This window comes from Drosophila biarmipes, chromosome 3L, assembly GCF_025231255.1.
Source record: "Drosophila biarmipes strain raj3 chromosome 3L, RU_DBia_V1.1, whole genome shotgun sequence".
Classification (NCBI taxonomy): Eukaryota; Metazoa; Arthropoda; class Insecta; order Diptera; family Drosophilidae; genus Drosophila; species Drosophila biarmipes.
The window spans coordinates 13,794,704-13,807,017 of NC_066613.1; the positions used below are offsets into that span (position 1 = coordinate 13,794,704).

Genomic DNA, 12,314 nt, shown 5'->3' on the forward strand with positions numbered 1-12,314 from the left:
AGAGCGCAAAAAAACACGCAAATTACCCCGACGCAAATCCCCTAAAAAAATGGCTCAAAATAAATTGTGTGGGCGTTGCGTAAATTCGGTTTTTATTTTTTTACTTTCGCCGGCTAGGATTGGCTTGGTTTAATTTGTAATTCAAATTTATGGCGGAATAATGGTTAATTGGGTGGTCGTCGGCGATCTGGAAAGGCCGAGGATTGACGTTGATTAGTGGAACCAGTGAAAAATATTAAAAAAGTTTAATAAAGAGTTTGAAAACTTTAGAAAAGTTAGAAAATATTTTAATATTTAATCTTTCTCATGTTTTTTCACTTGCTATATTATACAAAACTCACTGAGGATTTGTTTTAGATAAAGTTTGTATTTAAAGCATACAAATATAAGCTACCTTGCCTGGCAATTTTCTCACTTTATTTTCTGAATTTCAAGTGCATGGAATACTTGCACTCAAAGTTTGCAATTAAAGATACATCTTTGCCTTTGAAGTAGGTATCATTAAATCAGTAGAAAAATCGAGCGTACATTTTATGCTGTACTTCAAGCGAGTATCTCAATTTGTTGCTGCCATAGAAATTTTTAGCTCTGTCTTGATTTCATCTCATCCTCTCGAAATTAACATTTATATATTTCTGAAGCGCACTCGGTTGGGCAACTTTATTTGAATCACATTTTTGTGTTTGTGCAGCAAAGTTTTTCCAACTTTGGCAGAGAGTGTTGCTTCTATCCGAATCTGAATGCCTCGATATAATTGCAGATTACAAGCCGCCACCCCGGCTAGATGGCAACATGGCAACCTTCCTAGCCTAGCAACCTCTTTTCCTCTCGACAACCATCGCCATTTTCCGCCCAGCTTTGATGGTCTCATTTTTCCAGCCGCAGCCTCTCAATCGTAGAAAACTTTTTGTGTGCGTTTTTCTCGTGTTTAATGTTTTATGACGTACTCGAAAAAAACGAGCAAAAAAAAGGAGGAACGAAAAAATGTGAAAAATATGTATGGCTGAGGAGAACACTTCAATTTTTGTTTAAATGCCAATAAAACTGTCATCAAAAAGTTGTTAAGTAATGAAACATTGAAAATAAATGTGTGCACCGACGGCGGGAAGTCTCTTTTTCCCTCCTCCAGTCGCTTTTTCTTTCAGCTTGTTTCCCCGCCCATCGAGGCAAACTTTTGCCTCTGGCAATTGTTCAAGAATTAATAGCCAAAATGCTGCGTTCTGTGGGGTGGGGCACTTACAATTTAAGCTGCTGCCGCCTCCCCGTCCACCACATTGTTGCACATTTACTTTTTGCAGCATATCAAGTGAGCGCATAAGTTTTCGATATTTTTCCCTGGCCACCCAATGGCAGAGAGAAAAAAATGCTGCTCCTATGTTTTCACATGATTTTTTGCATTAATTAGTGGGGAAATGCTTGCACATGTTCTCAGATTAAAAATCAAGTTAGCTTAAGGTATTCATGTATGCAAAATACTGCCTATTGTGCTGAAATAAGTTTTTCAATGCACAAATTGCAAGGCACTTTTTCACTTTAACGTGATTTTATAAAAATATTAATATGGCCAGTCAACATGTTACTATAAAAAATATAACCTTTTCATTTTTAGCGGATGTTTTGACTCCCTTTGGGACACCGCATGGATTATCTGTTTTTTCTCACTGCATTGATATTTTCATATTCTTGGTTGGGATATATTTTTTCCATTCGGTGGGTTGAGCGTTTTCTTTACGTTCCATTATTGTTGTTAAAAAAGTTTTGCCCGCCCATAATTCCCGATTGCTCTTTTGTTCGATTGTAAATCTGCGGGGTGTCGGGCTGCCGGGGGGTTTTCAGGGGTTATTTCAGGGGGTATTCAGCAGCAGTTGTTTTACGCAACATTTACTGTGCCACTGGACTCATCTTCGGTGGCAAATGGGGGCAGGGGCTACGTGTGCACCCACATCTCCGGAGCTCGGACTTGAACTCTCTCGTGTACTTTTGGACTTAAACGTCTGTTTTACGCTAATTGGAAAAGTTGCAAGTTTTTTGCCCCGCTTTTTACAGGGGGGAATTCAGCATCCCACTTGTTAGGCCCGTGCGGTGTGTGGCTTTTATTGGAGGCAAATTGCTTAGAGCGATGCTTATTAGCAGCTGACACGGTTGCCTCATCATCAAAGTTGCGGCCTAAACTGCTGGCAGATAAAAAAAAAATACAGCAAAATACGTATATAAAATAATCACAAGACAAACGAGCAGACTTTCATACTTTTAAATTGGCCATTAGCCCGAATTCGCGTTAGGCAACCTCTGGGAATCTCGGCAACGCCCAGCAAGGATCAGCTTAGGCTTAAGCCCCTGCATCCTGCTCTTTATTTGTAATTATAATAAACAAAAATGACTTTATATTTTGAAGGATGTTTCTGCATCCGCTGTTTGCTCTCGTCGCGCCATAATCATCAAGAGCTCTTCGCAACTGAGTTGTTCATGCGGCGGCGTGGATTGTGATTTTCGGAATAGTGGTTCTTAGAAGTTAGCTGAAAGGTTGCTGCTCGGTTCCCTATGGAATAAAAAGGTTTCTTTAATCTCTAAAATCAAGGGAATTCTATTTGCCAATTAGTAGTTATTTAATATATTTTAAATAATAATTAAAAAACTGAAATGTTATCTACTGCTGCTTGGAATTCTAAAAATGCGCTGCATTTTTACAGAAATAGTTTATTTACCGTTCTTAACATAGAAATATGTTGCTGGTTGATTATTGTGACTTCTTCCTCTTAGTATTACACAAAATATAAATGCCAGCAAGCTACAATTAAGAATGTAAATTCTATTCTAACGTCCACAAACCAGGTAAAACTATGGTGTCTATGGTTTTAAAGAAAAAATTATTTTATAGGAACGGGTTGCGTTATATATTATTTTCCAAACATTTTAATATTCTAAAATATTAGAAACAAGAAAATAAAGCTGTTTATTTTGACAAAAAAAATACATCAACCACTTTCCAAAATTTGTAAAAACTGCCTTTGCTAAACGTAATAATAGTAAGATAATAATTATTAAAACATTTTTTTTTATTTACATAGGTAAAATTTTGCATAAAATTAAAACATCTTATTTTATTTGCAAGACTTTGACACTCTAAAATCTGATTTCAACGGGCCAGAATTGAAAAACTTACGAAAAAGGCTTAATGAAAAATAGGGAAATTTCTCTCAAAATCTCACTATCTTTATCCCGAAATCTGGTCCTGCATAAACCCGAATTTGGCAAATACTACGAGAGTCCTTCGCGTGTTGTGTCTGATAACTCTGCCTTCCAGGCTCAGTGGCCTGGGCGCCTGCGCGGTGAGAGGAAATAGGGGGATATTTCTCTGGTAGGGAAAGAAAAACAGGCGAATGTCCCGAAATCGGAGCGATATGTGTCCGTTCTAACTGGCAAATGGTCTATGCAGCGACGGCGGCAGCAGGTTAGTTCAGTCTCTTGCCTTAAATGGCCGCGTGCGGCAGACAAAAGCGCATGAAAAATTCATAGGGATCCGTATCCGTCGGAAGCGAAAGTTTAACGTCAGGACAGCGACAACAACAACAAGGACTAGGGGCTCTGTAGCTTATATAGTATAGCCAGAGCTAGTCTTAAACGTCCGTCGTTAGGTGTAACGAGGTGTGTGCTCCTGTGTATTTCTGTGTGTTGCCGTGCGATGGCATTGTGACTGTGTCGGTGGTGTTGTTATAAAAACACAACAAAAATTGAATGGCACATTGAAAGTGGTTGACAGGCAACTGGAAAAACAACAGCATTGGCAATAATGTCGAGTGTCCTTTCGGCCAAGGCAAAGTGAAAGCAATACTCGCCCGAAAAATAGAGAAAATATATATTCAAGAGCGATAAAAACAAGAAAAAACAACTGGCTATTGCCAAAAGTTTATTATTTTACCATTGATTTCGAGGCAAACGAAGTGCGCAACAATTTCGAAAATATATTGAACTAGGTTAGGACTTTTGGGCTGGCTGAGTGGGTCTCTTTGTAGGACATCAAATGTTTAAATACAAATTAGTTGGGCATGTGTTCCGATAAATTTGATTTCCCCTCATGTCATGCCGTCTCTTTCAGGCCCACACCGTTCTGTCTCTTTCAGTGTTGAATTTTCAACAACTTTTTGGCATGTGGCATACTTTTGGGGATTCGTTGAAATTAATTTCCGAAGTTTTGGCTTTTTGTTCCGATGTATTTTTCCTTTTTTGTGGTGTATTGACAGCGAGTTCATTTTCCAGGCTCTGAGTTTGGCCCCGACCATGTTTGGTTAATTAAGCCAGTGAAGTCGCCGAAGTGCGATTTGAAGCCCGGCTGATCAGACGATGATTAAAAAAAGCAGATGACACCGTCAAGGCTTCGGGGAAGTTAAATGGGAAAACTTTAATTGGCAGAACGGTTGGGGAAACTTTTTTGAGCAGCTGGACAAATGGGTTGTACTTTTTAATTTAAATCTGATTAAGTTTCACCGAAAGTTTTCAACAGTCAGTCAATTTAATTCTCTGTAGAAAACACATTGACCCTAAAATACTTTCTAATTAGCCATGTTTGCCATTAGTAGTCTGCAAACATAGTTTACTTTTAGGCTTATTTAGTAAAGTTTTGGTAAAGGTGCCAAAAAGTATGGTGTTCTACAGCTTTCGCATATTCCTTGCTATTTTAATTGCATACTTTTTGGGCACATTTTTTTTTAGATTTAAAATCCCTGATCAAACTACAATACAATTTAATGGTTCAATGCATTTTAAGACTGGATATTAATAATGGACACTGTCCTAAAAAGCATTTATGTCCCTTCTGCGTAAAAGCAGCGTTTTTATTCTATTACGAATAAAACTTTTATAAACCATTTCCCCACATTACGAATTTATGTCCCAAAAGTTGGCAAACGCTGTTGCCACCGACCGAAAATGTAAATACGTACAAATGGATATACTTCATTTGGTATTTATTTAATTCTAACGCTATAAAAGTCATTAGTTATTTACCAAGTCTGAAAACATTAAAATTATTCAAAAGTTCTCTTTCACCCTAGTGAGTCACAAATAACTAAAAGGAATTTATTAAGCAATCATTTTCCAAATTTATGGCTTCAATAAATTACAATCAAAATCAGAAAGAAAGTTCATATTTTACATTTAATCGATAAGATAACAAAGTAAAGGCATGTTTTGCCTGTTTTGCAAGATAATGATAAAATAACTCAGGAACTAAGAGGATTGTATTTTGCAAGCTTAATTATAGTTTGAGCTAACAAAGAACTGCACTTAATCATTTTATTAACATATAACACATAACACTAAATAATGTGAAAATGAATAAAAAGTCATTTTTAGAAGTTAAATTAAGGCTGCTTTTAATTTATATCTATCAGTAAAAGCTACCCCATTTCTCTAAAATTTAATGAGGCCCAAGGATAACAGTGAAATTGGTTTTCCATTGGCCTCATCATTCATCTGTTTTATTATCAGCATCAGTTTCAAAAATCCCCCAAACCAATTAATTTGATTGGCACAAAAGTGTCACCATTTCAGGAAATTTCAATTTACCGAGCCCTGTTGCCGACCGTTTTAATAAATTTATTACCACCGAAAAGTAGGCAGCTTCGATGAAATTTTAATGAAATTAGACCGGCAACCGATTTCCGCAATTTTCAATTGTACAGCGCCTATTCAGGGAACAATTTGGGGAATGGCAGTGGGGGCTTCGAGCTGGCCGCCCCGCAGTTTATGGCATTTTAATCATTTAAGATCGCTCTTGCTCTTTGCAGTCAACATGCAAATTGCCTGTGCCGGACCCGGACACCGGACCTACCCTACTCGCAGTCGAACCCAGGACCAGAATCCGCATCCACAGTCGTCGCCATCGTCAGCATCCTCATCATCATCAACGGAGGCAGTGGAACGCAAACGCACCGTAGAGCCGACAGGGGCGCAATAAAAATTGCCTATAAATGGGCGGAAGTGCCAGAGGCGTGGGGTGGCAGGGGGTCGACGGGCAGGATGTGCTACGCACAAGGACGTTAAGAGGGGGGGAGGTTGGCAACGGCAACGGCAACGGCAACGGCAAACAGCGGCACAACAAAGCCAAACTTCCGCATAGGATGCGCCCGAACGGAAGTTATTTTGGCCGCCTGAACGTAAGCCCGCTGCTCATCTACTTGTGGTGCTATCTGCTCCTGATAATGGCAGCATCTGGCGGCAGCAACAACGTGGTAAACGGCCTCAAATGCTACTGCAATCCGAAGGAGTGCGACGTCATCCGCTCGCCCGACTGCCCCGGCAAGGGACTCATGCTCTGGGATCCCTGCAAGTAAGTCGCCGCTCCCTGCACTCCAATTAGGAAGATATTTTCCGGATGGCGGGTAGGAGCACCATTCCGGCGCCCCCGTGCATATAAATCATCCATTTTATGGTCGTTCTAGGCGGAGAAATTGATATTAGGTTCTATTTCAGCGGTTTTATTTCCATACCATGCGTATAGGTTTAAAGGATTCTTAAATTTTCTTACGTTATATTTTTAAATTAGTTCTTCTATCTGTAATTAGCTTTAGTAATTTTATGTAAACGGTGAAAAGTTGTTGTTTAGTCAGAGTTACTTTTAATTACCTATAGGTGTACTTTTAATTGCACATATTCCAATGATTAAGTCTGTTTTATAGCTGCCCATGTCTTTTAATCTACATTTTTCTCTTTCAAATCATTTAGAAAACATTTTAATTTCGACCTATCACCTAATTTAGACCTATCAATATTTTATTTACCAAAATAAACAGGACTACTTTATACCAGGTTTCAGTTTACAAAGCTCACTTGTTGTGCTAATTTAAACTTATTTTTGTTAAATTACCATTGGTATAGTAGGCCGAAACAATAGAAAACAATGAGGTGCATATTTGTGAAGCTTTGGTGATTATCGACACAATTATTAAACATTTTTATATCCTTTTATTCGCAAATTATGCAAATGTTTTCTTAGCGGCTACCTACACTTATGGCCAACATTAAAATCAAATTATCATTAACGTGTTTGTGGTATGCTGAAATTTTAAAAATGTTTATAGTTCAATTTACTTTACGGGTGACAAAATTTAAATTATTAATTGAATTGGCTACCAGAAACCAATGAGTCATTATTGCCATAAAATTAAGAATTAATCTTAATTAAAGTTTCCACACTATGGTCGATCATGTTATTCGATTTAAAATATATTCATTTATAATCTACGATGCTGCTTAAATATTTTTTGAAATTGATACCATTTGATTTGATCATTTAGTTATTTAAAGTTTAATTCAGTTTCTTAAAATAAAGTATTGCTTTACGAACTTTTGATTAATGAAGAACCAAGATGCCAGATGCCAGACACGCCATGACCTTAATAATTGGCAATGATATAATTAAGAGAGTCAGCCATCAGAGCATCTAATTTCCAATCCGATTCGCATCGTGAGTCACGTACTGCTTAGGAATTCAACTCAGGCAGCCACCGTCCCCACATCACAATAGGAGTGTTAACTAATTGTTAACGCTTATCGAATCCAAGACGGAATCGAATCAATTACTACTGGGATTGATCCATTCACTCCGTCTCCATGGCGTGAATATTCTCATACACACATATCATGTACGTCCAACTATTCGCAGATGTTGTCGCATATGCGCCAAAACTTTGGGCGAATCCTGCGGCGGTCCGGGCGGATTTTCCGGTCAATGTGAGCCGCCCCTGCAGTGTGTGACCAAGCTGCCCATTAGCAGCGGACTGGGCGTGTGCATGGGTAAGTCGATGGATCTGTATACATATTCATAACTGGGACAAATTTCCACAAATTAAAGCTTTTGCATATCTGATTACGGAATTTATTATCGAGGGGCCTCAGGGATCATGTGTTAAAAAAAGAACAAAGTTTTCTAAATTATTAAAAAATTCAAAGTGGATTTAATAAATCTTATACTCTTAGAAAAAGTATAGAACAGATATTATTTTTTCCCTTAAATATAAAAAAACACAATTGTCACACTTTAAAATAGGAAATATACTATATTTACAAACCATTTGCTAAATACAAAATATGCGAACATTTTTGACATTTATTAAACAATTAATATAATCTGATAGACATTAAAACTTGATAAATATCTATATTTATTGATTGATATATTACTGTATTGTACAAAATATAGTCACCTTTACGGAGTAAAGTTTTTGTTACCATTTTAAATTATTTAAGTAATTGTCAAGTTCATTGCGAATTGTCAAGTTGATTACAAATTAAAATATGAAATACATCTAGGAATAATTTGTATTTTAAATTAAGATAGATAAACATTGGTACTTTTTTGCCCAAATAAACCATGTGTGGCTTCTTCAAGTGCATATTTCGCACATATAAAAAGAGGACTGTAGGACCCCACCATAGCTCGCTGGTTATGGTTATGGAGCATTTGTATTTAGTCGCATCCATTATGCATTAACGTCACGTATTATAGACCACAGCGCCCTCGAATGATATGTCCGCCACCAGCTCGGAGCGCTTCAGCAGTTTCGCTCGCATTTGCCACTTGGACTGCGGGGCTCCTGGCGGGAATTCGTCCGCATTGAATGTATAGTTGCGGATCTCGTACTGTTTTCCCTGCATAATTTGATGGCATCCAATGGCAGCCATTCGGTTTTTGTGTGTAATCGTGTTTGGGGAATTAATGCGTCCCGGCCGTGCGGCAGTTTGGAAATGAAAATGGAAAATGGTAAATGAAATAACGGCAGAATGTTGTTCAAATTTAACTAGTTTTGGCCGTCGAGAGTGCCACAACACGAAATGTTGACAAATATTTGCTTTTATTTATTGAAAGTTGCTTCCCCAAGGAAAATATTGGGCTTCCTCACGCTGGGCAGGGCCAAAGTTTTAACGTCAAGCTACTGGCACTCAAAAAATAAAAACACAAACGGAAGTCCTACTTCATTAAATTGCTCTCTCCGATTGTTGTCATCGAAACATATTTATTCTGTTTTAGTTTTGACAAGTTGGGTAAACTGAAATCAAGTTGTTTCTGGGATAGGAGCTTGAGTGCTGAAGTTATAATTTAATAAGTGTTGCAAAAACATTTCGGCAACTGAAACACTAGGCGCAAAAATAAGAGGATTTTTAAAATTGCATTAAGTAATGATTTCACTGACTAGTAGACCAAAGGTGCACTCAAAATTGAGTTGAAATATTTCAACTAAACCGTTTGTTATAAGTAGTAATATTGTTATACTTTTTTCCTAGTTGGTTAAAATCGTTATAAACTGTCAGCTAATTTAATTTAGTAAACCCTGCTAGTCTTTTGCATACCTTTAAAATAGGACAACTGGAGGGCAAATTGCTGACAGACTTGAGTCTTTTGAACATCTTGCCAACGATGTTGTTTTGATACAGGGAGTCCATGGACAAGTACTTGCATCCATCCATCTTCAGATCCGCTATGTTCATCCGCGTATTGTCTTTCTTTAGCAAATCGAAGGAAACATGCATATTGAAGTTTTCTATGGTTTGATTCAAACTAAATTTGGCCGACACCACAGCATTCCGCTTTCGCCAAAGCTTACAATCCACATCATTGACATATTTCCAAGTCACCACTTTGCAGCTCATGGACTTGATAATAATATCATAATTATTCTGCCAAGTAGAATACATTAAACACCCTTTTCAATTCCAAGAGAACGAACCTTTGCCAAACCGATTTGCAGAGGAAGAAGTAGAACCAAAAATGAAAACCGGGCAAACATTTTGCCCAACTAAGCCGGAAAGGGCCAATGGGGTCGGCTTATATAGGCCTCGAATAATTTAAAATAAACGTCACCATAATCTCTCTTAATGCGCCGAGAATCAAAGTTCATTTTGGGGCTTAATGAGCATTTAATATGTGGATTAATGCGCACCAACAATTCCCCTCTCGATTTGGTGTTAATAACTTTATGCGTTTGTTTGTGTTTTAAATAGATTTGCAGCACCTGACCGCCCTGACCTACAGTCAGCACGAAAATTGCTCCGACAGCGAATCGATTGTTCTGCAGCCGGGCTGCGAGATCACAAACAAACGTTGTCAGTGCTGGCCCACAATGCGCACCTGTATCAGCGAGCTGACCAGCGATGGGGGTTCCCCCAGCGATTCCCGTTGGCACTTCGAGAATCTAGAGGTGAGTGCCAGTGTTACCCACTAAATTCCCTATTAATTTCCACAACTTCCCCCCCAGGACTGCCAGTTGAACTTGCAAAATCTAATTAAAATCGAACAGGAATTCGATGAAGACTACAAAATCTCACCGAGCAAATTCACATATAAAAAGCTGCGCAGAAAGCGAAAATCGCTTAGAAAACGCATGTAAGTTTAAAAATATTCAACACACTTTTGTAAATTTATAACTTCCTTATCTTCAGCATCATCTTGAAGGATTGAGGCTTCTGTGTGCCATTGGAATATCATCCTCTTTCTCAGCTCTAAACTCAATAAAACCAAATGAAAAATCTCTGTACAGATAGTATGCTTACTTCTAACTTTAAATATGGCTATTATAAATAACATATATATATATATATAGCAACATATACATATACAAGAGGAAAAATACATATGAGAAATAGACAAATTGTATGTATCCTAAGACATTTGTTACTTTATTGTTTTAGACTGCGCGTACGTATGTATAAATTTGCAATTTTTATTCCTACTGCCCCCGGAAGCAAAATATACAAAACAATAAATGGAAAACATTTCAAGAATGTTGTTGCTTTAAAAAATACAAATACAAAATGTGCAAAGTGTTGGAATTTTCCATAGGCATAAGTCAAGCCATTCAATAAACAATAAATCCGAATGACAAATTTTGCATGAAACAGCATCGAAAATATATAAGTGGCCAGAAAATAAAGCGCAAGTTGTTTTTCTTTTTTATGACTCGATTCTGCCCTGCAAGAAACTGTCTCCGAAGAAAAGGTCTTAAATTGGAGGTTAAGTATATGTGGAGAGGAACACTGAAAAAACTGGCTTAGATTATTCAATGATTACTTTGTCCATGCCTTCAAATATTTTATTTAAAAATATACATTTTTTAAGCCCAGACTTTTTAAAGTGCTAAACAGATAGTAGCTTTGAATTTTATTTGTAAGAGGAATTCCAGTCATATTGCATTTCTAGGTCTACGTTAAAAAAATTAATACAATTTATTAATTTATTTATTATTTATTATTTAATTTATTTTTGTTGTTTTTTTTTTACTTTAATTGTTTAAGGTTAATTTTAAAAGCGTTACGATAAGGATACACCCAAAAAATAACTTATTAGTATTGGTATCATAATCAATTCAATTAAATACTTACCTTTCATTAGATTTTTAAAATTAATTAACAGGTAAACCTATTACTTTTGCTTACTTTTAAGGTTTAACAGCAGGCTTGCTTTATTTTAACAGGGAAAAGTATGCAACAAGTTACAACAATGTAGAAAGGTGTAGAGCAGCATGTAGAATAGAGGGTTCAGCTGCATGACGCTAGGTGTCGCTCGGGTAACATTCTGGCAACGCTGCGCTGAAGGCGCATTTGTTCAAAAATCAACCACGAGGAACAACATTTTTACAATTTTATGTTTTAACTTATTAAGATGCTCGAAGCCGAACAAAAACTTCTCTAAGTCAAAGTTTTTGGTCTCAAGCAAATAATTGTGTCATCTTGGGACCAGTAACAAAAATGATAAATATAGTATTCAAAATTTAATAAATGTCAACAAGACTTATATAGTCCGAAATTAATCCTTACTTACTAACAATTGTTGGTTTTTTATATATTTTGTTATACTATATTTACTATCAAATAGTAAAACTATTGTAAAAATATAACTATGAAATTAGTAAATTACTATAAAAATAGATGGAAAATGTGCTATCAAAGTAGTGAAAATACTACAACAGTTTCCTGACCAATTTTGTTAAATTTAAAAATATTTAAAAGCTGTACTAAAGAAGGAATTGTAGTAGAATATTTCTTATTAAGATAAGAATTAAAATGGGGTTTAAGTACAAAAAATTTACACACTTTAATCTTATAAACGTCTACAATTTCCTCCATGTACTCAAGGAAACTACTGACTCACCTGCCCGGTTTTCAAGCCCCAAGAACTACAAGGCGAATAAAGCAAGCCCCTTGCCCCAAAAATATCGACCATCAACGGCAGTCGAGTGGGGTCAGTTCTTCATCTTGAAAAGATCAAAGATACACTTTGGCGCTTAAGTGTTTTCCCGCCACTCTCCAGCCTCACCGCC

At 36.9% G+C, this 12,314-nt stretch overlaps 2 protein-coding genes and 1 long non-coding RNA gene across 3 annotated transcripts; 1 reads left to right on the plus strand and 2 right to left on the minus strand.

The window, feature by feature from the left end:
* Positions 1 to 2,296: 2,296 nt before the first annotated feature.
* LOC127010787 (uncharacterized) lies at positions 2,297 to 2,852 on the minus strand. The gene is made up of 2 exons (XR_007763586.1): positions 2,706 to 2,852; positions 2,297 to 2,539 (listed from the first exon to the last, which is right to left on the minus strand). It is a non-coding gene; the product is annotated as an uncharacterized LOC127010787 (long non-coding RNA).
* A 629-nt stretch (positions 2,853 to 3,481) lies between these two features.
* Positions 3,482 to 10,661, plus strand: LOC108028787 (cysteine-rich motor neuron 1 protein). Its single transcript, XM_017100767.2, has 6 exons — positions 3,482 to 3,645; positions 5,787 to 6,328; positions 7,664 to 7,794; positions 10,000 to 10,196; positions 10,254 to 10,381; positions 10,438 to 10,661. The coding sequence occupies exons 2-6, from the start codon at positions 5,970 to 5,972 to the stop codon at positions 10,454 to 10,456; spliced, it is 834 nt and encodes a 277-aa protein (XP_016956256.1). The 5' UTR covers positions 3,482 to 3,645; positions 5,787 to 5,969; the 3' UTR covers positions 10,457 to 10,661.
* LOC108028788 (uncharacterized) lies at positions 8,494 to 9,785 on the minus strand. The gene is made up of 3 exons (XM_017100768.3): positions 9,726 to 9,785; positions 9,349 to 9,675; positions 8,494 to 8,649 (listed from the first exon to the last, which is right to left on the minus strand). Exons 1-3 carry the CDS (start codon positions 9,783 to 9,785, stop codon positions 8,494 to 8,496), a joined length of 543 nt encoding a protein of 180 aa, XP_016956257.1.
* Positions 10,662 to 12,314: the final 1,653 nt, after the last annotated feature.

What these genes read in the sequence shown, in the direction of transcription:
- LOC108028788 (XM_017100768.3), bottom strand. Translation starts at nt 9,785, where the DNA reads ATGTTTGCCCGGTTTTCATTTTTGGTTCTACTTCTTCCTCTGCAAATC. An exon ending in TGCAAATCGGTTTGGCAAAG is followed by an intron (nt 9,676 to 9,725) that starts GTTCGTTCTCTT and finishes TCTACTTGGCAG; the next exon opens with AATAATTATGATATTATTAT. An exon ending in CCAGTTGTCCTATTTTAAAG is followed by an intron (nt 8,650 to 9,348) that starts GTATGCAAAAGA and finishes CAAATTATGCAG; the next exon opens with GGAAAACAGTACGAGATCCG.
- LOC108028787 (XM_017100767.2), top strand. Translation starts at nt 5,970, where the DNA reads ATGGGCGGAAGTGCCAGAGGCGTGGGGTGGCAGGGGGTCGACGGGCAG. An exon ending in ATGCTCTGGGATCCCTGCAA is followed by an intron (nt 6,329 to 7,663) that starts GTAAGTCGCCGC and finishes AACTATTCGCAG; the next exon opens with ATGTTGTCGCATATGCGCCA. An exon ending in CGGACTGGGCGTGTGCATGG is followed by an intron (nt 7,795 to 9,999) that starts GTAAGTCGATGG and finishes TGTTTTAAATAG; the next exon opens with ATTTGCAGCACCTGACCGCC.